General features: G+C 42.9%; 1 protein-coding gene across 11 annotated transcripts in view; it reads left to right on the top strand.

Moving 5' to 3' along the window:
* PITPNM2 (phosphatidylinositol transfer protein membrane associated 2) overlaps positions 1-27,335 on the top strand; it is a 143,730-nt gene that overhangs the window by 73,521 nt on the left and 42,874 nt on the right. For all 11 annotated transcript variants that reach the window (XM_052795337.1, XM_052795338.1, XM_052795339.1 and 8 more), the window contains 4 exons: positions 14,442-14,656; positions 16,284-16,405; positions 18,153-18,386; positions 25,723-26,046. In XM_052795337.1, coding sequence (XP_052651297.1) covers positions 14,442-14,656; positions 16,284-16,405; positions 18,153-18,386; positions 25,723-26,046 — 895 coding nt within the window. The remainder of the gene's footprint in view (positions 1-14,441; positions 14,657-16,283; positions 16,406-18,152; positions 18,387-25,722; positions 26,047-27,335) is intronic.

The following is a 27,335-nucleotide window of genomic DNA, read 5'->3' as shown; positions in this document are numbered from 1 at the left end:
CTGTCTTTTTTTTTTTTTTCTTTTTTTCCTCCTCTGAAACGTGTAAGGAGGCCACAGGAGAAGCAAGTTCTGTATATTGGACTCCCTGAGGGGAACAAGCTGAGATATCTGTATAAAACAGCAGTGTAGAGGCATTTCTTAGAAATCTTTGGCTGAAATGTAGAACAGAATGACTTAAAGCAGTTCCCGGGGAGAGGGGTGATTCTTAAAAGCAGAAGGTTCGTTTCAAAGACATTTGTTGTGTACAGTATGGTGTCATTATTGCTGGAGACACTAGTCAGCCTGGTCCTCTAAGCAACAGTTTTCCAACAGTGTAAAAAGGAGATGCTACAATTATTCCTCAAGGGTTTTAGAGAGCCTTAAGCATGTACTTGATCACTCGTTTAACTTCAAGCTCATGAGTGAAGATCCCTATTAAACTCCAAACAAGTTGGTGTAAAGTTGCTCTTTTAAGAGCAATCAAATAATTTTCCTAGATTTCAGCATCCTCAAAATGAAAGTTTTCCAAAAGCACCTTCTCACCTGAAGGCTGAAGCAACTGTCCCATGCAGTTGCTCTGGGAACTCTTTCTGTGGAAGTAGTGCTTTAAAGCCATGTGGGCAGGGGTGTTCAGACTCAAGCTGTAGTACTGCAGTCACTTTTCAAAGATGTTTTGGTGGAGGTTTTTGCTTTGCAGTGGAAGGTCCTTTCATCTCCTTTCATGAGAAAACAGTCCCTCCTTCTTAGAACTTTTAACAAAAATTTCCACCAGATTTGATGTAAGCAGCATCACGCCCAAGTAGCAAAGGATCCTTCCATTAAACTGGGACAGGCTGTACTCATATTTTACTATGTGTACTGGATGGGAGAATTAAAATTGTGCAGTATATAATCCAGCATCTCTGTTGGTTCTCTGTGCCACTAGGCAGGCGAGACATGCAATAAATCATTGTGTGCGTGCTCGTGTTGCTCTGTAATTCCTCTTAAAGTTCTCCAGGCTGGTATATAAAGCTGTGAAAACTGAGGTGAGTGGCCCGCTGCTTTGCTTTTTAAGTTTTTTGGTTTTGTTTTTTTTTTTTTTTCAATTTGAGGGTGGGGGAAGGGGAGCAACAGGTCTCTTAAGTGTTGCTTTCTGCTAGCTTCTGAAATATTATCTACAGAGACAGTGGTTTCAGTCCTTTAAATAGCACTTAAATTCTTCCATAAATAAGTTAATTTTACATTACAGCGAAGGTCTTAATGTACCCTTGACTTGTTTGGAGCCTAGCAGATCTGAACTGAATTGTTTTTCTCTATTAAATTTTAGACTATCGATATCCCTATTTTCATGGGAAAACTCTCATGCAGTGTTGTCAACGTCTTCAGGCTGGGAGCCCTTGCTGCAGTAGCCACAGAGTAGTTAGGTCTTAGCTCTTCCATATGCACAAGGGGTTTTTTGCATCATTGCTGGGTTTTTTGTCTCTTTTGCTATCCCAATTAAAACATACTAATTTTTATATCTTAGCTCAGAACCAGTGATCTTCCTTCCTACTGTGACCTGCGTAAAACAGGTGAAATATTTCAAAACAGTGAAATCATTCTTTGTACCTCTTTTCTAGACAATAGTTTTGTAGTGTAGCTTTTTCCTAAAAATGCGTACACACATTTAAAAGCCTGTCCTGCTTCCAGGGGTGAGAGTTCTTCAGATAAACTTGACCTTGAGAGCTGCCCATAGGACTGGGAGAGCTGCAGTTTGATCTGGGGAAGCTGCAGGCTCGTATGCTAACGTAAGCTGAAAGCAACTAGAGATGAGCACTGAAACATGTTTCATGAAGCACAAACTGTTTATGGAGGGGACAACTGTAAGCATCTGTAGGGATTTGTTTCTTCCTGCAGAAATGCTGAACTGAGGACTCTGTCCTGGACGTCTTCTCTGACTCTGCACATCACATCAAAGGCACGTGCAATATTTCTGTCTCTGCGAGGAGACAAGAATAAGGATAGAACCGTTGTGTTTTATACATTAGATAGATCTTACTAAAGGGTCTCTTAATTGTTCGTCTTCTAAGTGTCCTGCATATTTGTGTCTCAACAGCTGTCCTTTCCTGTAACACTTGCTTCCTTTTCTTGTGTTTAGAGAACTTACCTTTCCGTATGCCTCCCCCTCGCCCCAGAAACAACACACACTTTAATGTTAAGTCTCTATCTCATGAAAGCTTATATTCCCAGATCTGAATGCGTTTGCCAGAAAGATCAGTATGTTATTAGCCAAAGGTCAGCCCATTTATCATCTTAATACCATTCATTACTGCAGTTCCGTATGCCAGGAGATTCCGAAAGACCGTTGCCCTTCTGACCCTTACATAAGATGAGAGAATTCTTCTTGTTATTAAATCTTATTTTTATATCGGTGTGCATAGCTTACTTTCTCTGCTGTAAATAAGTCTGGTCCTCATTTTCTCCACGCAGTTTTCTCTGAGTACTTGTGACCTTCCTCCAAAGATAGTGTACTTTAAAAATATTCTTCTGAACCTAGTGATTGCCTTTTGAGGATGAGACTTATTTTAAGATGCTGCATCATCCTTATAAGCTAATAATGTTAATACTTTGTCATTCGGCACTTCGAGGCTCGGTCCACAACTGGGGAAGGACTCTGGCCTCTGTTTGAGGCAATCTGTAAAAGATAACCCGTCTGCTCAGCACTGTCTGCTGAACTCGGGCAGGATCCTGGGAATTGAGGATTCTTCTCAACTTTTAACATGAGCCTCTCTTCTACAGTCCCTCAGGGCTTTGCATTTATTGCCTTCCCTGAAAAATCAGAGCGTGTTTCCAAGCATGTGCAGTGTGCTGTACTCACCTGTCGTGACTGCTGATGGAGTATCCTGAGTCACTTCCCTCCTTTCTGAAGGTTCATGATTTTTCTGTCATTTTAGTCTCCAGACCCCTGTGCTGTCCTGTTTTCTCCTTCGTTTGTGTGTAGCTCTCAGGCAGCACCTTTGAGAATAGACTTAAAAAATGTGCTTGGTGGTGGTAATACTTGAGGCCACGTCCTGATATCTGGGTGCAGAAGTCATGTCCCTTAAACTCTTAGTTACACTTGGCAATTGCCAGCAGGCTCAGCAGATGGTGAAAGATTGATTGAGTGGGGGAAAACAAACTAACCCTTCATCTCTGGACAGTGAAGAACTGGATGGCTGATTATTTTTGTTTCACTTGCAGATGCCTTGGCCATCTGGACAGATAGACATATATGCTTTAATTTTAAAAGCAGGTGACACTGCTGACAGCTCCAGAGACCCTGGAAGATTCACAAGTCTAAAACCAAAAGCCTGTTTTGGAGCTCTTCTGCCAATGTCTATGCTGCAGCATTAAAAACCTGTGACTTCTATGTTCTCTCTTCTTCCTCTGGTTTTCATAACCTTTTCATTGTGATCATGAGGGCTTGCATCTTTCCAAAAGAGCAGAGTAAGACACTCGCAGTTGCTTAGCTTTGAGAACAAGGGCAGTACAGGTACGTTCAGTGCTACTAGGCTTGTGGTCTGATTTGCACAGCTGACAGCGACACCCATACAGGTTATCATTTTGGGAAAACATACAGAAATAGCAAACATCTTTTCTGCATTTACTTTTTTTCTTGTTTTGTAGTTGTTATCGTGGAACAGTTCTTAAACTGGCTGTTATTCACCATACCCGGTGAAAAAAAGATTGATTTTACAGTAGTGAGCTATGTTGCCTTGAGAGTTTACATGTGCTGTCTGTCTTTAACAAAACTGAGTGAAGCTGAGGTAAGGTTATGACACAAAAATTATTTTAAACTTCAGATTTGTACTGGTTTTAATACAGGATGCAGCACTGATAATCCTGCTGAGCTTGTGGCTGTCAAAAATGCTTTCTCCTTCTTTATTTTTTTTATTCTTATGAAAGAAGATTTCTGATGTATGGACAAAATCTTGACTGCTGACCCAGATTAGGTTCTCACTTTTTCAAATACCTGAAGGTGAGTAATGAATTAAGTATTAGGAAAACTGTGGGGGTTACTTTAAGCCAGTCTTCCAGTATTTTAGCATACAGCCTATTGTTAGTGAATAATTGCACTGGGTTCCTAACATCTAAGGAATGTAGTCAGAGTATCAGAATTGATCCAAAACACCTTGAGTTGAAATTTCATCTCTGACTCACGATATAATAATGGGCAACTTGCTTTACCTCTGTTTAAACTACGGACAGTAATTCTCACAGACAGTGTCTGTGGAATAGTTAATACAGTGAAAAATGCATTTAAAGTCAGGGAAGGAAATAGTCAAGGTAAGATGAAATACTGAGTAGTAGACATTTTGAAAGATGGAGCATGTGGGGTAAACAAGTTTGAGGTATCTCCATAATAAAGTGATTCCTAATTCATGTGCCTCTGGCACATCCAGCCCTGGATCCGTAGGAGTGTGACTGGGCATCTTGGTAAGGCAAAGTGATTAATGAGTGGCCATGAGAACAGTTCTCTTAATGCTGTAAATTATTTATAGTCTTGCACAATTGATTGTCCCCAAAATATCCTGGTTTTGTACAAACAGCTTCATTAATATCTAGACTTGATTCTAAATAATGCAGTGCAGCAACATTTGTACAAATTGATGCTGCAAATATTTTTGCTCTGCCTTGCGAGAGCCTGCTGCTGACAACCTGTCCTGCCTTTAAGTTTTAGGGCTTTTTTTAGGAATGTGTTCTACATTACAAGAAAAGCAGCCAAGAATGATGGTGCTGCAGATGCGGTGCAGGTAACCTGCACCTGCTTGGGTGAGAATGGTCCCTTCTTCAGGGCCTTCTGCGTGCTCAGCCTTGCCCTGCTTCTGCTGGCTGGGAGTCTTGCAGGATTTGGGGCTGGAAACCCAGAGGGAGGAGGTTCTTGCAGCCTGGGTGCAGCGCAAAGGGCTGTGACCCCCACCTCAGACTGCTCTCAGGAGAGTGAAGAGGTGTCAGGAACAGACCCGGGGTCTCCTGGACACTAACGTACCTCCTGTCAGAAAGCAGATCTACATGTGCTTCTCTCTGCCAGGAAGACCATTCCCGGGTGACATCTTCTTTTTCCTTGTGTGTTTAGTATCTCCTTGGAGGCAGCATTACACAGTGATTGAAGCACAGGACAAAAGGCCAGCAACTCCTGTGTGATAGTCCCAATTCTTTCTTGGTAAACTTGAGGGAAGAGCCCCATAGTATCCTTGCTGCAGGCAGGGAGGTGATAAGATGGCAGCTCCCTGCAGAGCTGGGAAGGACCCAAAGGGGAACCCTCCTGGAAATTGCAGCTGTGCAGCGCTAGGTTGGGAAGACAGATAGTAACTACTTTATGGTTACTCTCAAAACCATCTACCTAATAAGCTAGTGTGTTTGGATATCCCCAATGAAACCAGACTATCTGGAGGAGCAAGGGCAAAAGGTACTTGGCTGTCCTGATGGCTCTGAGCATAACCCCAGCTGCAGAGTGTGTACGACAGACTCACTCCTGCTAAGACCGAGTCACTGCTGTGATTTCTGATCTGCCGGAGGATGCATTGCTTCCAAACCCAGTGTTGGGCAGGGATGTGAAGGTGATTCACTGATCTGTGAAGCATGTGGATCTAGAGGAGACTGTGCTCATGGTCAGCAAAGTCTTAGGTCTCTGTGAAATGTCTCCATATTGATAGAGCTGTCCTCTTTGGCCATCTGATACAGCAGCCTGGAAAGTGGCCATCTTTTCATGGCATTATGACTAGATTTCTGCCAGGATGAGGAGTCTTGTGATTTCTGTCCACACACACACACACTTTACAACTCTCTCTCTCTCATTTTAGGACTCCTTTTGTTTGTTTTCAACTAGATGGTAGGAACACTTAAGACCAGGTTTTATGTTCAGCTGGTGAAGCACTGGTGTTTGGGGGAAGGGGTATTGCCTAGATGGAATGAAGCACTGCACATTGCCCAGCCATTGATCAAACCTAGAAGAAGGATATTTAAAACAGCTGCTCTTTTGCCTTTATTACTAAAGCCATTGATGAGGAAGAGATTTCTTTCTCCTCTCCCCAGGGTTTCAGGTCATTCCTGTGTGTCCAGTGCAATGAGGCTCAGAGTCAAAGTGCTGTTGTAAAGCTTCATGTTCTGCTCATTATCTTGTTGACTTGAACTAACCTTCCTTTGCTAAATAAGTATTGACACTGGCCCTTCGTGTATTTTTTTTTTTTAACAGCACTAATTGGATTAAAATAATTGTCATGCGTGAAGGATGCATGTTAGAGCGCAAAGGGCTCATGGAAACCTCAGATGTGGGCACCATGGTTACAAGTGACATCACTTGGTTTGCTGTTAATGGTAATGATTTGTGTGCAGCGCTGAAGCCTGAGTGAAGATGGCCTAAACTAGACCCAGTGGATTGCTGATGCAGTCCCATTGCCATGGAAACAGATGTTGCAGTTTAGAGTTGCCTGCATTCATAATGTGGTGCACATGGTGTAAACAAAAACATGGTCCTGTGGTGTCCACAACTTCTGAAAGGGCAGGAATAGTGTTATTGGGGAGAGCAGGAAATCCCTTTGCAGTTGCACTTGGTTTCCCATTAAGATAGTGCCAACTTAACTGTGCACAATGAGATGTAGTAAGCCTTGCCTTTGAGTAACAAGAACAAAACTCACAAGTCCCTTACTGTCCTCCAGCAATTTTGTTGTTGAAGGACTGCCAATCTGACTTGATGTGGATTGTTTCTGATTTGTACCTTACAAAGTGCAGGTTCAAAAGTAGTAGTATTAAAACCCATCCCTTGGGTAACAGGGATCCTAGGTCCTGCCTACCTTTAATATTGTCTTTCCAATATAAACATTAAGACCATGCTCATCTCCTGCAAAACAGGAGTAGAGAAGCTTCCCTCTCTTCCCTGTTTGAGGACTGTTTTGCTGTATTTTGGTAAAGGTCCTAATGAAGATGACTGCCGCATCATGGTTAGGATGCTGAAATGGGGCTTGAAAGATCTGGGTACTAGACGTAGCCCTGCCAGCAGCTCTGTGTCATCAGGTTACTTCTTCCCTCTTCAAAATGGTGCCCTTTTGTTGATTCCTTCATCTTTAATGTGAGAGGACTCGGCTATTCTGACTGTGGCACAAAAGCCTTTGTCAGCAAGAAGTTGTGTGTGCTTGTTCTACTTCAGCACTCTACTGCATTAATAACAGTAAGGGTGATTTTTATTTTTAATTTAATTCATGTAACTTCCTGTTTGCTCTTAGAACATGTTATACACTGATAAAATTATGTTGGTTTTGATCTGATCTGAAGTTCTCCTTAGCTTCTGTAAGAGTGGAACAGTACCGTCTCCTCTGCTCCATTCTTTCACACTGAAAAAAAGCTTTTTGCTCAGGTATCACCCTGATTATAGTGATAGGATTTTAATTGTGTGTTTCAGTTCCTTGACACAGACACATTTTGAAAAGAAAAAACAACAAAAACCAGCTTGGGAAGTATGACCACTGTGCTTTTAGGGTAAACCAACATTTTGTTTTCATAGTCAAAGACCTGATTTTTGATTACCTGCAGTAAATACTGACCATGAATGGTGCCTGGTCTATCAGATATCTGTATCAGCAGGCAGAAGGTTGCTGGTGGTGAAAGCAGATTGCTTGTAATGAATTAGATGTCAGTTCAAGTGCTCAGAAAGGAGTGGTTAACAGAACACAGAGCTGAGTCATACCGCAGCAAGAGACAGCTGAAGATAGAACGGATACACCCATGTGCATGCACATTGTTACTGTATGTATTATCCATGTACAAAAATCCTGTGCTGGGAAAATGTGTTAAGAATAAGCCATGCATTAGTTTCAGGACCTTTTGGTATTTTCTACTATCTCTATCATTGGCTTTCTGGTTTTAGGTGCTGTTTAATTCTGGCTTGCAGCAGCTATGGCTGAAACTGTGCATCTGTTGTCATGCTGTTTTATTTGTGGTGTTTGAATGCTAGTATCACCACAATAAGGCCAGATACATGGCTGAGGCTAATCGGCTGCAGTGCTTATAACCAGCATTTCTGTAAAAGGCTATCACATGCAATGCACCAGTCATAGGCTAACTGGGACCTTCTTAGTACATGCAGCTTCTGCTCTGGCACAGTGCCTGCGGGTAGAGGATGATGACGATGGCTGGTAGGCAGCTGCCTGGAGCACATTGAGGAAGGCAGTTGGTGATGGGAAGAAGGCAATGCTTTGGAAAATCAATTAGAAGAGTGAAATCTCCATCAGCCTAAATAACGTCCGACTGGAGATAGTTGGGAATATTTTTCCCCTCACATATGGAAGAGATTGAAAACAAGTAGTTTATTCCTCTCCCAGCCTAAATTTTGCTACTCAGCCCCTTATATCTTAGGTGCCTTTGTATTTCCTTTCTAAAGCTGAACAGAAGAAAATAAAAAAATAGGTCTGATTAGTGAAACCAGATCTTAAAATCTATCCAATGATGGCAGGAGTAGCTTCCTAAGTAGCTTCAGGCATTTTTGTTGTCTGGTGGATTGCGTGAGGCAATTTAGGCTTTCTCTGGTTCCCGAAGGACAGGTGTGTTTCTGGGGACTTAATTGGCATTTGTGGTAGCCTTAGCATCCAAAACAATAAAAAAAAAAAAGTAATTGGTCATAGAGAATGTTTTCTCAGCCTCCCTTGCCACAACAGTATGAGCAAGTATGTTAGCAGGACTCTCTGGGGATATTTGCTGTCATGTTCTTGTTCAGTGGTTACATAGATGCCTTTGCTGTCCTTGTTAGGCGAAACCATCAACCAGCTGTAAACTTCTTGTATCCATATCTGTGTCTAAATGGGATAAAAAAAGTCCCAAGGCTTCAGTGTTATTTTAATGGATTTTCCCAGAAGAATTTGTCTGGACTATCAAAATACCCTGTTGCCAAATGGGAGCTGGAGCAAAAAAAAACCCCAAAATCTTCTGGTTATTGTTTCCAGGCAATGATTTGTGTCTTCATTATTCATGGACAATAGGTCTACCAAACATAGTGCTGTCAGTCTTTGTAATTCAAATAATTTCAAATCAAAACTCTCATGTGTCATTGAAGTAGGCCACTGGTACTGTGTAAATATATTGCTGTAATGCACCAAGAAACTTCATCGTGAAGCTAAAGCATGTCAACCTTTTGTAATCACTATCTAACTTACTCAGATTGAGGAGTTGTACCATAAACAATAATCAGTGGTAAACAAGGTAAGATTATAGCTATAATCTATTTTTAAAAGCTAGAACAATGCCTGGATTGCCTATTATGACCATGCAACCTACCCTGTCTTTACTGTTCTCTGCAGTACCATTGCAGTGCTCAAAGTAGTAAGTAATAATAAAAAAAAAAACTTTAGGAGAAACTAAACCACTGAGCTATTTGCAGTGCTGCTGTAGGCTTTGCAGAGATTCTCTGTGTGTGCACCTGCGCCTGTGTGCAGCCTGTGCTTTGCTTCGGGGCTGAAACACAAGGAGAAGGACTGTTGGTTTAGGATAATGTTCTTCTTGGTGTTCTTCTGAGCAGTGCTGCATTAGTTGGTGGGGTTGTTTTTTCTTCTAATTCACCAAAAGCAAAACACTACAAGGCAAGTTTAATTTCCACAGCCTGACTTCTGTATTTATCCAGCTGATACGATAAGGCGTATCATAGCTGTTTTATCCAGCATTATGCATTCTTGTTCTGTGAATGCTGTTCCTCTAGCTGTAGTGTGACTCCCCAAGTTGTGGGGGTTTCTATTGCATCAACTATCATTCCTTTACTGAGCTGTACCCTGCTAGAAAAACATACAAGTTGCATTTAGTCACCTGGCCCCACTCAGCTGTGCCAGGTCAAGTTTGCTGGACTAAGGCTTTGCAGGATGTGCTCCGTGTTGTTAGCTGGTAGTGAGGCACATTTCTGACTGGGAAAGGGGGTGGAAGATCTGAGAACTGATCAACCTGTCTTTGCTAGTGGAAGGCTTTGATTACAGCCGTTTGTCTCCTGTTGTGAAGGGCAGATGATAAATGGGGTTAGGCTAGCCCAATGTTTAGATGACATTCATGGGAATTATTCATCTATGATTGTTATGGTGAGGTCATGTGCTGTGTCCCATGCTATGCTGCTGTGCCAAGAGATTTATTTTAATAGAAGCCTTTAAGTAACTGGCATTCTTGCTAATCAGGGTGCATCTGCTTCTCTGGGTTCCCTGTTATGAGTAATTTAATGCTATTACTTTAGCTAGAAGGGATCTGTGTCACCATCTGTCCTGGAAAGCTATTGATGGGGCTGTGCAGAACATGGAGTGTCATCAGCAGAGGAGAGGGACTTCTAAAGGGATGACTGAGTTTCCTGTTGTAGTACAATGTAAGACGGTTTACTGTGATTACGGCTTAGATAACTTGCATATAAAGGCTGTTAGCTACTCTTTGATTTTGGTGGGGACCATTCCTCAGATATTTATATAGAGGGAAGATACTGTTGTCAGTTAGTAGCAAGTAGTAGTAACACAGGTAATTGCAAAATAAAGTCTCTAGTTCTTATAGGGGTATGGGTCTATGAGGCTGAAACCTTCAAGACTGACCCTAAAATGTCTGCACATCTGCCACTCCCAGCAGACAGATATTCTTTGGAGAGGGCTTGCCAGACACTTCAAGCCAAATGCTTTCCTAATCAATGGTTATTTTTTAATTGTTGTTTACAGACCACTTCTTGTAACAAGCCCTCTCCATGCTGTAGCTGAGTCACAATAGACATGAAGAGGCTATATGGTTGAAAAGCAAATTGCTCTTCACTTCTGTAAGTGGTGTACTTTCACAGTACCACTTAAGCGCAGAGTATCATCCTGGTCTCTCAAGTGAATGTGGCTGATGTCTTTATTTTTATTGTCTGAGAAACGTATCTTCTTTTTGTCTTTGTGACTGGTTAGTAATTGTACTGTTCACCATCTAACCTGGCTTTTTTGGTCCTTCCTGACCTCACTGTGGCTTGTTGCCTTCTCAGCAAGCTAACCAGTAAGTATGAGACCATGCAGGGCTGGGAAGCAGCTTTGTGTAGGTTTATTGCGTGGAGTTTTTCTTTGGTCATGCTGTCCTTCCCAGCGATGTTACGTTGTGTTTTGAGTATAAATTGGCCTGACTCAAAAGTCCTGGCTGAAAAGATAGTTTGGGACATAAACTTTGCAGCCCCGATTTTTTGTTTGGTTGGTTTTTTTTGGTTTTGTTTTGTCATGCAGAGGTGCAGCTCCTAATTCACATTCATCTAAGAAAATGTTCTTGCTGTCCCTTGTCATACCTGATGTAGATAAGTGACAAGCAGGAAGAATGTGTAAGGCCAAAATTTGCTTAAGTCTTGTGACTAGGTGAAAGAGGCTGTGGGCTGGAGTTGGTCATCTGGAAAGGCTGAAGGAGGAAGCATGCCCGCTCTCAGAATAGGGTTCACGGTCTCCTGCAGGTGCAGAGAAGTGAATAAAATAATCAGAAATCAGAAGTGGAATGCGAACTGACTTCCGCAAAGTCTCAGTTAATTTGGGTTTTTCCCTTCTTCCTTCCATCGCAAAGTGTTGCAACCATAACACCGTGCCACCTGTCACATCTCCTGTGATCAGACAGCTCTGTCTGAGAAGCTGAGTGTCAGCATTACCAGGTCATGTGGAAAAGCTGCTTATAGAAGTATTCATGTAAAGCAAAAGTGGCCAGTCTTGCAGGTTCACCAGGGTTCTAGCTGTAGAATGAGAACCAGGCAGCTCATCTTCATGTGGAGAGATTTTTGTCAAAACTGGCTAAACGGGGGAAGGAAAAGTGGAGAACATTAGCGTTAGCTGTATGTGTCTGGGCTATCACTACTGCTGGGCTTCAAACCAGAAAGGTTTGAGCAGAGGTCCTCCTGAGCCTGGATCCGGCCCCATAGTTATGAAAGAATTGGAGTTTGTTTTTCTGAACTGGTTCAGATGTAAACCATTTCTTCTTGTGTTGAAATAAAAAAAGATAGATTCCTCAGTTGAAACCAATGCAGAGACTAAGGATGTTTCATCCCCAAAGATGGGTAATACTGATGCGGGAGTGGATCAGAACAGTTCTGTTTGGGGGCTGAGGGCATAGGCAAGTGTCTGTGTCCTGTTCCACCCCAGCCTGAATCCTTCTGTCGTGGAGAAGTCACAGTTCAGGAGACCACCAGAGCCTGGCTTTGCTTTGAATGCTTGTCTTTAGTCTTCTCAAATGGATCAAGTTGGGGAGAAACCTCCTGCTTTGATCCATCTTCAATCCATTAGGAAACGCAACAGAAGAAAAAAGAGGGTTTGGGGGAACTGTATTAAGCCAGGGTGACGTGATATTGCAAGGTGGGGTGCCAGGGGCTTCAATAAAAGGGAACACGTATTGCAGGAGAGCTCCCTGGCTGCTGCTGATCTGTTTGATAGGAGCTGAAGTCAGAATTGGCAGCACAGGATCTTGAACCTTCAAACTTATGCTCATGGAAGCAGCTGGCCTCTTGCATAGCCCTCTGAAAAGCTTCAAGAGGTGGAGAGCTGTAAGAGGAATGCAAGGCATAAGATGTATCTCAGATGTGGCTCTGAAAGGAAGCATATGAAATTGCATTCTGAGAAAGAAAGCCTAGAGGGTGGTTTTATCCATTTTCATATCAACTGTGGCTATTAAAACAAAATAAATCTTCAGTGTTTTGGTTTTCTAATTCAATACAAGCGTTTGTAAATCTGGGGACCCAGTTCTGTGTAGGTCTGGCTTGGCACAGTCCTAGGAGGTGCTGAGTCCACTTGGTGCTGTGGATTTCTTTTGAAATTGAGAAACTCCTAAACATGTTTTGGTCCCAAATGAGGGCTTGCAGATTTGATGGGAATTGCTGGTAGCCATGCAATCTAGAATGGAGTTTTAAATCCAGCTGATGTACGATTCTACATGTGATAATTTGGCATGAAGAGAACCTGTCTTTCCTCTGCTTATGATTTCCATGTGCTTCTGCCCTATAATAAAGCTCTAGATCTCCATAATTTGTATCAACTGTTCAGAGCAGATGCTATGCTATTATTCTGTCTGACACATTCGCTATGCCTGCTGGGTTATTGCCTTTTCTGAGACCTTTGAATTAACCAGATTTTTGGGTCATCAAGATTGTTTAACGTTATTGTCATAAATATTTGTACAGGACTTGGTCAGTGCTTATATAAGAACTGAAAGACAGTAATTTGTTTTAAGAGGATGTGTGTTTTAATGAACTGCCAGCTGAATGTTAGAAATAAACTGTAAAAAAGTGCTTTTCTTTTGCAGAACTATTGCAGTTTGTGGGGTGCAGAGAAAAATGACTATTTAGATTCTCAGTTATTTAGATTTGTCAGTTACAGCTGCTTAAATTTAAAATCGCTTGAGAGCTCTTTAAAAAGAGGCCTATTTACTTCTAAATGGCTGTGTTGGCTTATCATCCTGTCCTCAAAAGATGAGAAGCTGATCTCTTGCATCTCATTAATCATTTTCTGTTAAACCATGTTATCCTTTGAATTGTTGGTATGCTGAAAATGGGAAGTTGTTATTGTGTTATATTTCACAGTTTATTTTTGTATAAAATTCCATTTTTTTCTTAACTTCCAAAGTATTGTGCTCTCAAATACAAACAATAAACTCAGAATACTAACAATATGAATCGGTTGTTTGGAAATGATGAAGGTTATACATCATCCAATCTGCTGAAATGTGTTAGAAATGAGTAAATATTTGGTTTACCTCTAGCTCTTCTCAGAAGCACTGAAATTAGTATTTTTTTATTGAAGGAATTTTGCCAGGTTTCTCAATGAGGGACAATACTACAAATAAGCCAAAATATGGAAGCTGCCAGGGGGTGCTGTGTGCATTCTGGCAAACTTAGGTTGTTTCTTCTAAGTATCTTAATTAGCAGAGCATGGTCTCCAAGCTGTTCTTGGAGAGCTGCTGCCATGCCAGACCACAAGCAACAAGCCCCCAAATCCTGTGGCTTTAGGTCATAAAATAGTCTTTAGTACTGTGATGTTGTGCCGAGTGTGTGTATGATTCTTCACGCTGATACAACACCACAAGAATGTGCCAAGTCGGACAAACTCCCCTTCACCATGTCATCTGCTGATGTGAAAGATTTTTGTGCTGTTGGGTGGTTCAAAGCTGGAGCCAAGGTTTAGTGTGCTCTCAGGAAGAGCGATGTGTAACCTGTTGGAGGAGCAGGAATTGATGTGCCATTAGGTCTCCATTCAAACTGTCTCTTAGTGTCCAAATGCAGATTTTTACAGGATCCCTAATAAATCAAATCTCTGTTCCTGTGTTGGCCAGATGAGTCTCTAAATCTTTCCTTTATAATCTCTAGGTTTGGTAGTCTTACTGCCAGGGTGCTGCTGCAGTTCTGCTGTCCATATGAAGCTCTGCTCAAACGGAGTCCTAGAAACCATCCCCAATGTTCATGTGCTTTGAGACCTTGGTATGTACAATGCACTGGAAGGATTAACCATGTGATATATTTTCCCTTTCAGAAAAAGAGCAGAGAGGAGACATGTGGGGAAGGCAGTGGAGTAGAGATCCTGGAGAACAGGCCATACATGGATGGACCGGGAGGCAACGGGCAGTATACTCACAAAGTGTACCACATTGGTATGCACATACCCAGCTGGTTTCGGTCAATATTGCCCAAGGCAGCTCTGCGAGTCGAAGAGGAATCGTGGAATGCATATCCTTACACAAGGACAAGGTAGAACTTAGCAAAATGTCCAGAGCTGTTTCCCTATTTTAGGGGGAGGATTTGATGTCGCTCTGTGTGGCAGTGGCATCTCTTCCATCTCCAGTAATATCCTTTAGTGAAACTGGGGTCAAGTCCTAAAATTCTTACACAGTGCTTAATCTCAGGAGTGCAAGCGTTGCCTGGGCTGACTGCGTACGTACTTGAGAATTTGTGGCTGGTTGCTCTAAAATGTGAGCTGTTTTGTCCATCAAAGTGTCAGAAATCTTGAACGGTTTTTATTTAGTCTTGTGTCCTGCGCTGCATGTTCTGCTTAACATTGCAGATACCTGATAGCTCAGTGAAGTTACAAATGTGCACAGTGATGGGACAGTTATCATGTTGAACACTGTCAAGTAAGACAGGGTTCATTTGTTCTAGGGGGGAAAGTGTTGGGAGAGAAAAATCTTAATAAATAAATCTGGTGCTTCTTTTCTGGGAACTGTCTTACTGTCATTTAGCTAGAAAATAACAAACCTACATCCTATGGTTTTCACCCTGAGAAGGGATGAGCGCCAGAGGCTCTGTGGAGCCCTCTGGGACCAACTCGTTCCAGCTGATTTTGTCTGGGAGGATTTCAGATACCCTGGAATAAATAGCTTTTATGCCAGTTACTCTGGTTTAGAGCATTTGCCCTTTTTGAGGCTTACAAGTCTGATATTGCTGTCATCATTCATAATAAAAAGTCTTTAATGGATATTTTTATTTTTATAAAAAATCTAGAAAAGTTTCATAGTTCTGTTTTAGCTGGTCTCTACAAGTGACACAAGTCTGGGAAAAGGTGGGGAGTCAGTGTCTGCATACAGGTGGTTGCTCATGACTAAATATAATGGAGCTGTCTGACTTTCAAGTGACTAAAGTCCACTTCCAGTCTCTTTTTATCTATTCTTTTGAAATGCCCATGAGTCAATCAGTTGGCCAGGAAACCTGGCACTGCACAGAACTAGTCTGTATTTTATTCTGCCGTAGATTCCAGGCAAGAGCTCTGATTTTCTGCTGGCAGAGGTGCATTTCCAGGGTGTGCTTGTATTAGTATCTGTGTCATAACATATTAGAATAGCGGGCCCAGAAGTTATCTCCTTGCTGAAAACTGCTCCTTCAAAAACAGTCTGTCCTGATAATAGTATCCTGGAGGAGACATTGTCAAATTAAGTTGCAGGTTTTTGTCAGTGTCTCTGCAAAGTGAGATGACTTGGTGGTCCACTCAGGCTTTCTACTTGCTTGTTGCCAGCTGGGAAGTTGTTTCTTGGTCAGTGTGGGTGCCTGATCTCCAGTAACTGTGTGGGGTGCATTGGTATCCTCTCACTTGTAACCCATGTAAGACCTCATGAGGAGTACGTCCCTTTGCTGTGGGATTGGGGTTTTACTAAACCAGAGCTATTCCACTGAAGCCACATGCCCAAGGTGAGCTCCTGTCTTAAGAAGTTATTAAAGAAAATCTCTTTAATCCATACAGTTGGTATTTTAAGCGTATCTGAAGTAAAACATGAGTGAAGGCTGGCTTGGATTTGAGGCTGATTTTGTACATCTCAGGAAAGCATTTTCTCTGCTTGCCAAGCTGAGTGGGATTTACTCTAAGCTGCATTGTTCTCGCTTTCAGGTATACGTGTCCTTTTGTGGAGAAGTTCTCCATTGATATTGAAACGTACTACAAAACTGATCCAGGAGAGCATGTCAACGTGTTCAACCTTTCTCCTGCAGAAAAAAGACAAACCATTCTGGGTAAATAGCCTTTTTCTTTTATTTTTCCTTTATTCTGCTTATTTTGGTTTGTTTTTTGTTTTTGGGGTTTTTTTTTTTTGCTTGGTATTGTCCCATCTGCCTGTCCATCCCCTCCCTAAACACACATCTGCACCCCTGTCACTGTCAGGCTGCAGGGTGGGGTTCCATCAAGTAGAGTGAGGAGACCTGAGTTCTCCTCTAGGCTTGATGTAGATCACATAGAAATCATTTCAATCTGCTGTCTGTAAATTGAAGCTGATGCTTTCCTGTCTTACTTGTCCCCAAGGGGAGTAAGACATCTAATGATTTTGGGGGTAATAAGTAGAAATAACCATAGAAAAGGAAAATATTGCTTTATAATTGTGTAACTCCTTTGCATATATGAAAATCATTCCTATCTGCACTTCTGAAACATGAAGGCATATTTCATTTTTGCTTCCTGTCCTTTTAGTCTTGCCCTCATGCAGGTTAACACTTCAGCTTCGCAGCTGTCTTTAGAAGATTGGGTTAACGAGCCTTATATATATAAGGATTTAATGAGAAAAGGCAAAAGGGAACATCTTATAAAAAGGCAGAGAATGGCAAGTGTCATAGTGATTCCTCTGTCTTGCTGTTCATCGTGATCTGTGCCCATGGCACTTGCCGGAGACCTGGCTGCATGGCAGGGAGTGCTGGCAATTACAACCACGCAGGACTGAAGCATCCCTTGCTCTGAAGGTGCTGGGACTGAAGAATTGTTGAGCTCAGGCTGACTTCTGTCAGTCCCAGGCTGGCTTCTGTCAGTCCCACGCGGCGCTGGCCACAGTGGGAGCTCTGGGGAAGGACATCTAGCAGCTGCACTGGCTGTGCTTGAGCACTGTTGGCGTGCGGGACATGGCAGCAACCCCGTGCAATTTTACTTGAGAGTTAAGAGATTTAAACTTCTTTGTTTTGAACTTCAGTGTGACTGTCCTCGTTCCTAAGCCTATCTGATCAGGCTTTCAGTACTGAACAAATAGGCTTGAGTCATGCTGCCTCACTGAGGAGTGTCAGAAGAGCTGTCGTTTCTTGGGAAGTGCAATCTTGCTCTTCAATCCAAACTTCAAATGCTTCTGCTGAGGTCTAGGGTGGATCTTTATTGCAGATCTTTAAAATACCTTCATTCACTCTGCTCCCATTGCAGTTTCCAATTCTCCATTGTTGAAGTGTTAATTAGGACTTGAGTTAAACTTTCTGCCTTCCATAGTAGGTCTGGTCTGACAATAGCATGTAAGGAGTTACCAGTAACCTCACTTGATGGACTCAAAAGATAAGATGGTCAGTGGGTAGTGTCTTTTCCATAACAGTGCTAAGAAAGGGCAGGTGTGTTTAACAGTCTCAGATGAGACAGAGCTGCAGCACTGTGAATGGTATTAGAAAAGCTGAAAGAGGGAATGTGCAAAAGATCTTTTTGGAGCTGGAAAGATGGAGTGTGCAGATCTGCCAGAGTGCTGTGAATCTGCAGTCACTGTGGGCAAAAACATCTATTTGGAGCAAAGCCTCTGTTTGCTGGAACTGTGTGTACTAGTTCCTCTGGCAGAGCTGATCACTGCCCAGCAGCAATGTATAAACAATTTAAATATCAGTTGTTTAAGTGTAAGTAAAAAGAAACTAAATTGCTGTAATGCTTCTAGTACTTACTAAAACAGAAATAACTCCTGAAAAATGGTATTTTCTTCTTTTGTTCAGGAAAAGGAAATGTCTAACTGTTTCTATTCTCTTTCTATAGATCCTATTGATATTGTTAAAGATCCTATCCCTCCACATGAATACAAAGCTGAGGAGGATCCAAAGCTGTATAAATCAGTGAAGACTAAAAGAGGCCCCCTCTCAGAAGACTGGATTCAAGAGTACAAGAACAACCCTGGAAAATACCCCATAATGTGTGCATATAAACTGTGTAAAGTCGAGTTCAGATACTGGGGGATGCAGTCGAAAATCGAGCGGTTTATCCATGATGTTGGTGAGCATTTATATTTATAGTCTTGGAAAGTTCACTGTCAACTCCCTAATGTTGTTTCTGAATTGAAACACAAAGGTGAGGTATGTGCAATGTATCATATCCCAAGACATGTCTGTGAAGAGATTCTCAGATCTGATTACTCTCTTGCAGAGCTGTGGGTCAGTTCAGAAAAAATCCTGTTATTCTATCACTTATAATCGTGGTATGTATGAATCCAAACCACATGTAGCCACTGAAAGGCTTTCAAGTCCTGTCTAGGCAAGATCTTGCATTCTTTTTTTTTTTTTAGGTAAGGATTTGTCTGTTAAACTTTGCCAGATCATTTTCAAAATCTGCCAGTTTTCTTTATTGTGAACAAAATCCTGAAGGGCTGCTCAAAGAAATAAGCTTCACTTCTGAGTCCTAAGTGGTTCCAGAAAACCACTCCCTGGAGAGTCCCTAGTTTCTGCCTGCCTTGTGACAGGGCTAGTGGGTCTCTGTGGGACCATACATCTCTGTCCCCCAGGCTGCGCCGTTCAGGGCTCCCCACTTCACCGTGCTATGATCTATCACGGGTCATTGACAGCTCTCAATTCTGAGTAAATGTGCTGCTTTGACACATCATTCTTAGTCAGTGCTTTTAAGGAGGTATTGTTTGTGTCCCAGAAGTAACTAAGTGGAGACAGTGCAGGTGGTAGCAGTGCTGGCAGTAATTTGTTCTTTGCAGAAAATCTGTAACACAACTGATAGAGTTTCTGCGCCTTGTCTCGAGGGACAGGATCTATGGCCAGGTGGAAAACCTAAAGAATGTTTTAAAGAAGCAATCCTATCTCAAAAAAAGTGCAGAGCTATGACTGTCCTCTGGCAAAGAAAAGGCCAAAGAAAGGCTGTGTAAAGGATGCTGCCTGCTTTCTGTACACAGTAAATCCTCCTACATGACCACTACAGCTGTCCTTTCTATATGCAAAGCTTCTTTGAAGTGCCTGATGCCAGCCTAAGTAAGTAATTTTATAGTTCTTTTCAGTCATACTGTGCTCCTGAGAGCTAATGTGGAAAACACTGATAGAGCAGCAGAGAATGGTGTGCACCACTCTCTGAATAGTCACAGGTTGCTTTCTTAAAGCTCCTTTGGTTTTACTTTACCCCCAGATGGAAGTTTTCACCTGTTATAGACTGTATTACAAGTGGCTCTCTGCAATGAACTCCCTTGGCATTTCGGTGACATGCGTTAATTTAGTGTATACTGCAAAACATGGGGGCAGAATAACAACTCCATTGTATCTGTTAAATGAAAAAGAAGCATGTGACTCTTCCAGTTGTTCAGAGGTGTTTGGCATAGATTAAACTGTGGTCCCTTAGAAACGTTTCTTTTATATTTCATGAAAGATTGCCTGCCATTTTCCTCTTGATTGAGGCTTTGCAGAGAGCCGAGCCAGCTCATTGTCTGCCTTTCAAAAGCGTTTCCACTCTGTTATAATGATGGCAAATACTGTTTTTCAAAGTGGTTAAGATGCATAAAATCAAAAAAGTCTTTAAGGCAAGACAAAGTTGAGTGAGTGAAAAGTGAAAGCAAAAGCTTTGGGTATCTACAGATGTGTAGCCTTCCCCTGCAATGGGATAGCCATGGGGAAGCCATTAGTGAGTGGGAAAAGTGCCACAGCATGTGTACCAGAGACAGCAAGGTATGAGGTTGTTTAAGTTGGAAGCAAGCTATGAGGATGTTTAAGTTAGAAAGATGTGGGCTATAACATGACTGACCAATCTTATATGCTGATCCCAGTTTTGGGGTTTCAACTGGTGACCGAAAGCAGATGGAGACCTTTGTGCATTGTGCAGCCGATGGTGGACCCAAGCTCTCAGGTGCCAGAGATGTTCTTGTGGGCCAGTCCCTCCTTGGCATTTTTCTCTTGGTTCCTCTGTTCCCAGCTCCTGCAAATTTGTTTCTTGGGGAATTAGCCCGCTCTGTGCAGGGCCGCCAAGCCAGCAAGAAAACAGAGGCAGAAACCAAGAGCGGGATCCAAACTCTGCCCAAGGAGGAGAGCGATACTTAGTGGTGCAAACTAAAATTAGAGAATGAATTGAAAGAAGAACCTATCTGAGTTAAATGATGGATGGATTATGATACGTAGAAAGACTACTGAGCACAGAGGGAGTAACTCTGGGGAATGGTGTTGAAACATTCTCAGTCTTACTGAGTGCAATAGCCATTTTTTCTGATGACTAATTGGACAGTTACTCAGTGCTTTGACAGCCTGAGACACAGACTAAAATTGTGGGCTATTAGTCTACTTGGCTGTAATATTTGTGTGCTTTTTTACTCCTTTCCCATAGAATTTAAGTTTAATTGGACTGGCGATGTGTAATGTTCTGCTCCCACTTGCTTCCTAATGGGGCACGTGGGTTATGATTCTTTTGTTGTTAAACAAGTGTGTTGACTGTGTATGAGTTATTGATTATATACTACGGCAAAGCATGTTCCCATCCGAATAACTGAAGCTTTGTCTAAGCCACTGCGCCTTAGGCCAAATGTGCCCAAATTGTTGCACAATGATGAAGTGGAAGTGGTTTTAGAAAGCTCTTCTGCAGAGTTTCTGCTTCTTTAAAGCACTCAGGTGAGAAAGTTCATCCAGAAGGGCACTGCGGGTTGGGGCTTGCAGGTAGAGTTTTGTCTTTTCAAGGGTAGGCAGGTTGCAGTTAGCATGATGTGGATGTGACCACAGGCTTTTCTTTGTGAGTGGTCTGAGCAAGGGAGGGTAGGGAAGCAAGCAGATAAAACTGCAGGTTGCCTTTGATCGGATACATTCAGACAACCAGAACTGTACTGACGAAGGTATGGGATCTGTTGTGACTATCAAGGAAATAGTGTTGCACAGGGAAAATCAGGCATCCTTTATCTGCTGCCAGGAAATTGTGAGAGTACATTATAAAATGCTTTGGGATGTTGCCGCTGGGTATGTAGTCGATGGGTATCTGAACAGTTGCTTTATATGGATAGTTGAGGGTGTTTGGGGCAGGATTCAGTGGTGGGTTTTTTGATTTGTTTTGGGTTTTTGCACTGAGTTTTTGTTACATTTACTGTTTTTACTTCATATTGAAAAACAAACCCAGAAATATAGACAAAAGCTTTTTAAATTCAGCTAGAGACCTCTCTGTCCTGGCTTGTCTCATGGTCATTTATACTTCCTTTTGTAAGATTAAGTTCAACACCACAATCTGCAGGCAAATCATTTACAACAGTCAGCACCTCTTGGATTCAGTCTCCGAATTGTTGAGGTGGTGAGTTGAAAGGCAAGAGATTTAAATGTTTGCACCCTGCTAGACACTTCACAGATGATCTTTCTGTACAACGCAGTGGGAAATGTTATAATTAAATCAACGCAACAATGACGGGTACTTCTGAACTCAATCTGCATGCATACATTTGTGCATGTGTGGTTTCCTTGGGTTTTTTGTTTTTTTTTTTTTTAAACCAAAGCATTGCGCGCTCTAGAGAAATAGTAGTCTTGTTAACTACTGATATTACTGAAATCAGCTGGTACCTGCATCCTTATAAAAAAACCTGTTCCCATTATTTCTGATTGACTTCAGTGTGTGACTTGCCTGCTGAGACTGTGGGGTAATCCTCCGGTTCTGGGAAAGAAGGCTCAGATGAGCATGGTGCACGCTGGGTGGAGGGGGAAGGCCTACTCTAAAATCCTCCCTGATTCTCCTGTGCCGCTCGGTTCTTTCTTCACACCAGAGACACCTCTTTGTGAGACCATCTCCTACCCTGCAGTTCTTCCATACTGCTGGGTTGGTTTGCTCTGTGGGTGGTGGCAGGGGGGATGGAGGAGCGTTGCATTGCCCAAAGCCTCACCTCCACTGGTCTGTCTTGTTGTGTTCTGTCCGACCTGGAATAAGGTGGCTGGTGGGATGCTGTACCCAGCCTGTCCTCCCCGGCCAGCTCCCGCTACCTGGGGGCAGCATGCCACAGGCTTGCAAGACAAACTGCCAAATGGGCTGCAGCTGGCCGTGAGGCATGGCTTGAAAGCACAGTGTGTGGGATTGAGTGCGGGACAGGGACTTCTCAGGCTGAGCAGGAGACATTTGCACCTCTCTTCCTGACAGAGAGAAAAATGAAAGCGAGCTGGACCACGGATGCCTTCAGCACTGTCCTGATGGGCATCTCTGATCTGTTAAAAAGAGAATTTTTCCCAATTACACTGTGTTTCCTGGGTCTGATCTGTTCTCTCCTTTTCACTTTTCAAATAAAAAGCTTGTTTTTCTCTTAACATTTTGATAAAAAAATGGTTTAAGACTTGATTTTTTCCATTGCACAGGGAGGGAAGCAGTCTCTGGACAGGTAGTCATTTGTAGCTGGACCTTGAATCCATATACTTGCGTGGGGGCACTCAGTGTGTCCTCTGGGTCTCTGCTGCCTACTGGAAGACTTCAGCACTGTAGGTGGAAGATTAATTCAGTGATGTACTCACTGCTCTGCGCTGAGGAACTGGTCAAGTTTTCCATCCCTAGCAGTGAACATTTTTTCTGCAAACCATGACTTATTTTTCAACTTCTTTTGTACCTGGACAGCCTCATTCTCTTCCAGGTTTTCTCCCTGTGTTTAAGAAGGAGAAATGTAGCATTAATGACACATCCCAGGTGAATGCCAGAGGCTAGGAAAATAATCTCAGTCTTTTTGACTTCATAACTAATCTGGAGCAAGAGAGGCACAACAGTCATGAAGCCCTGTAATGCCATTCCGTTTTCAAAAGAACAAGGCTTTAAGGAAGGGTGATTTGGGATGTCTAATCAAAGTGGTGTGAGCAGTGCAGGTGGGGAGGTCTGTGGGTTGAGAGGAAGCAATACAGGCGATTTTTGTGATCTAAGAGGTGAAGTGAAAGAAGGCAGAGGGGAGTTTCAGGAGACTTTTTTTTACCCCCAAGTGGTTTTCATGTTCCCTATGATGTTAGCCTATTAAAACAAAGATACGCGATCAGTGGCATCTGTGCCTTTACAGAGAGAATTTCTGAGGAGTTGGTGCATTGATACATCAAGGCTGGATCCAGGAGCATGAGTGGAGGCTGCTGAGCCCTGGAACAGGGGAAGCCTTGGGATGAGAGCCAGGGGGCTGTTTGCTTCTGTGTCTGATCACAGTCTGTTTTCAAGGTGTTTCAAGCAAGGTAGAAGTGAACATTGGGGATGTAGAAGTCCAAAGGATGGTTGTGGTGTTGGGGACTGAATTACAGCAAGGGAAACGTTTTCTTGGCTTTCAGTGTGGATGTGATGGGAGTTTAATCTTTGTCTTCAAGCTCTGCTGATTGTCAATCACAACAGGAGGTGAAGAGACTAAAACATTCTCCTGTAGTTCTGCAAAAAGTAATCTGGTGGGGGAAATAACTCTGAATCTCGACTAAGGCTGAACAGAATTAAGTTGCTGAGGCCCCTTGTTCTGCCCCCAGAAGGTCACAGTCTGCTGGCTCAAACTTGCCTCTCCTACGTGGAGCTCCCTTCTGAAAGTCAGGCAGAGAAATATATAAAATATCGGTAGATTTAACCTTACTGTGCAAGTGAAGTTCAGGTTGAGCTGGTCCATCGCATTAGCTGCTGATCTCAATGGCTATTTCCTCCTGATAGGTTGACTTGTGATGGCTGGTGACGTTAAGAACTAACCGAAGAGCAGAGCAAACAATAAAGTGCCCAGACCTGGAAGGAAATAAAACATATAAAAATAAGCTTTTTATATGTTTAAAAAACAAAAAAAAGTGATTGCTAAAAACAAAAGGGCTGTTTAGGCTGAACATCACAGAAACTGTGACAGTAGTGAGATCTAAGATTTTCTGTACAACAGTGAAGCACATGTTGCTGGAAACACCTTAGAAACCCTGCGTGCAGTGGAGCCATCCAGCTTTGGCCATGCTCCTGGAAATGGAGGGTGGCTTACAATGGTCGTCTTTTGTCTTGGTGGTGCTTATAGAGCTTGATCTGCAGCTCCCAAAACCTAACTGATTTTCATGTAGCCCATTGATTGCTTTCTATCTTGTAATAGCAGTGGTGGTGGTGTGGTCTATGGTCTTCAGCCAGGGTCTTCATTAGGGTGAGAGGGCAGCTACCCTGCCTGCCAGCTTTTTGGCACAGTAGGTTTCTGCTCCAGGCTTAGCAACAGAGGGTTGTGGATCCATAATCCCACTGACTATAATTCCCACTGCTGCTTTTGGCATGTTATTCAACCCACCTCTGACTCAGTTTCCCAGTAATTAAAAGGGGACAATATTAATTGATTTTTTTTTTCTTTTTTAATTTTTTTTTTTTTCCAGAAGGGCTCCCGAGGATTAGTTTGTCAGTATTTATAGAAGCTTTTAAAAGCACCATTATTGCTGTGTGTTCCCATCAGTAATACATAGCAGTTTGGAGCTTTGACCGGTTGTGAGCTTTTAAGCAATAATACTGGTTGAAAATCCTGAGTGACTATACTGTTTTAAAAGTCTTGGTGACATGATGATGTTAGCCAACAAGTTTAAGTCTTGAGGAAAGTTTCTGTTGCCTGGTCAGGAGCATTGTATGTTGATACTGAGGCAGTTCTTCCTTTCAGATATGTGATACATTGAAATATTTTCAATTGGCTTTACCCACTTCATTTTTCTCATGCAGCAGAAGACAGATGGTATCTGCAAAATGAAGCATCTTTATTCCCTCCCTTGCTTTCCTTCCCGTCCCATTATCTTAGAAGCTCATATTTGTGATGCTGTTTCACTGATATATAGAAACCAGGTACAGAAACCAGGTTTCCAAGGAAAGGAGAGGTTTTAGTCTTAGCACTGCTGATGTGGGATGTGCTTCCGTCATGTAACAATTGTGGTGGGCTATGTACTGTTCATCAAGGAACCACTTGAAACTCTCCTGGATAAAAAAAAATCAGTGGTTTTTGTTGCTGATGTTGGCTTTTTTCTTTTTTTTTTTTCTTCTGGGAACATACTTCACTTTGAAGGCTGGATCCAAGTGTTACAACTTCCCAGAACTTCCTGGGAGTTGCAGTTGTGGTCTGTGCGTGGCTCCTCCTTGGTGGAGCAGGCAGTCACAGAGCAAAGTCCTCCATCCAGGATTAGGAAATCCCTTCCCAAGTTAAAAGCAGTCGCAGAAGACTGGCTCATTTTTCAGTGCATGGTTGGTTAGCAGGAATTGAAGAGTTAAAGTACATGAAGTGACCAATTTGCCATCCTGACGCTTGCCATATGAAGGTCCTTTACTGCAGCTTGTGGCGTTGTGGTTTTGATGCCACTGCAATATCCTTGCTACAGTGTCTTGAGGTTTTGGGGAAGGGAATGCATCGATTCCTGCAGTTTGTAGCACTGCTGACAGGGGCATTCTGGCTTTGCAGGCTTGCGGAAGGTCATGGTCCGTGCCCATCGGCAGGCTTGGTGCTGGCAGGACGAATGGTATGGACTCACCATTGAGGATATCCGGCAGCTGGAGAAGGAGGCACAGCTGATGCTGGCTCAGAAGATGGCCCAGTTCTGTGGTGAAAATGATACTGAGCAGCACGGTGTCAAAGACACTCCTGGTGAGAAGGATGTTGAAGCCAACACAGTTTCACCTGTTGACACAGAGGATGCCACTGGTAACAGCGAAACAGCCTCTGGGAGATCACTCACCAAGCAGTGGTCCACCTCTTCCAAATCCTCACGATCTTCAAAGAGAGGAGGTAAGATGCTGCTGGTGACTTTCTCTTCTGAACTGCATGGAGGTTTGGCTTTAGGGAGGTAGGACCATGTCTCCTTGTGGCTGGCACCTTTGGGACAATGCATATTTCTCCTGTGAGTCCTTTTAACTCAGAGACATTCTCTCCTGGTGTTGCAGGCTCAGTCTTCTCAGGTGACCTGTTACAGGTTTGGGAATGTTTGTAGTCATCCCATAACTGTGACTTGGTGGCACGTGGCAGAATTCTTGCCAATCTCAAAAGCAGAGAAGCTATGAAAAAACAGTAGAAGAAGCAGGCAGCAACTGGCTAGCAGCATTGGGTCTCAGAAGAAGACGAACAGCGGTGCAGAGACAGTTCGTCCCTGTTACCTGAGAGCCATTGGTGGCTTTTGTAAGGCCTGGTCTTTCAGCTGTGTTCCCTTTCTGGATGTCTGGTTGTGTGCTGTGTCACAGAACTGGCCAGGCTGTGGGTCGCTGTTAACTGCCTCTCGTTTTGCAGGAGGGAGCTACAGCAGGCACCCTGTGCTCCTTGGCCGGGCTTATACGCTGGTACATGCCATTCATTTCAAAAGTGGGTGTTTGGCTCCCTGGGTACTGCAGTGTAGCTCACACAGCAAAGCACCCACGTTAGCTCCTGGGGAGATTAAGGCAGGTACGCCCAAAAAAGTGGGTGAGGGCTGCTGCCTTCCACTGGTGATGATGTGCGGTAGCTGTTCAGAGACCAAACCTCACAGCCTGGGATTAGGTGGGACCATGGATCACGTTTATATTCCCTTTTGAATACGATTCAGGAAGCTTTCAGGATTTTGCTGTCAAAGCCCCCCTGTGGATACCCTGTAAGGACTCGGCATTGAGTCCTGAATTTTGTCACTCGCCTCTCCCTAGGCAGTTGCATTTTTTTTTGCTGTGTTAAACTCTTCCCTATCTTGGACCATTCTGTACAAAGGGGTGAATCCCCAGCGAGTTACAGACAGAAGGCTTGAGCCCTCAGCAATTCCCTCTCCTTTTAGCCAAGCGCAGCTGATAGCAGGGTCATAGCTCTCACAGCAAGAGGGCAAAAAAATCTTGATTTTTTTTTTTTTTTTTTTTTTTTTGAAAACCCCAAGGGGCAGCATTTCTTCCAGTGGCGGTAGAAGGGGACACCTAGGTGAGTGAAGCTTCTCCATCTCTCATATGCACTAAATATTGTGAGTTGAGTTTCCATTTTTATTTAGCACTCCATCACTGATTTCATCATGGGGTGAACGAGAGATGAGCAGTAGTTTTACCTTGCAATGACTCACTGGAGTGAGC

This window comes from Harpia harpyja, chromosome 9 (genome assembly GCF_026419915.1).
Source record: "Harpia harpyja isolate bHarHar1 chromosome 9, bHarHar1 primary haplotype, whole genome shotgun sequence".
Classification (NCBI taxonomy): Eukaryota; Metazoa; Chordata; class Aves; order Accipitriformes; family Accipitridae; genus Harpia; species Harpia harpyja.
Note: the sequence above shows the minus strand (reverse complement) of the source record. Positions and strands in the feature narration are given on the sequence as shown.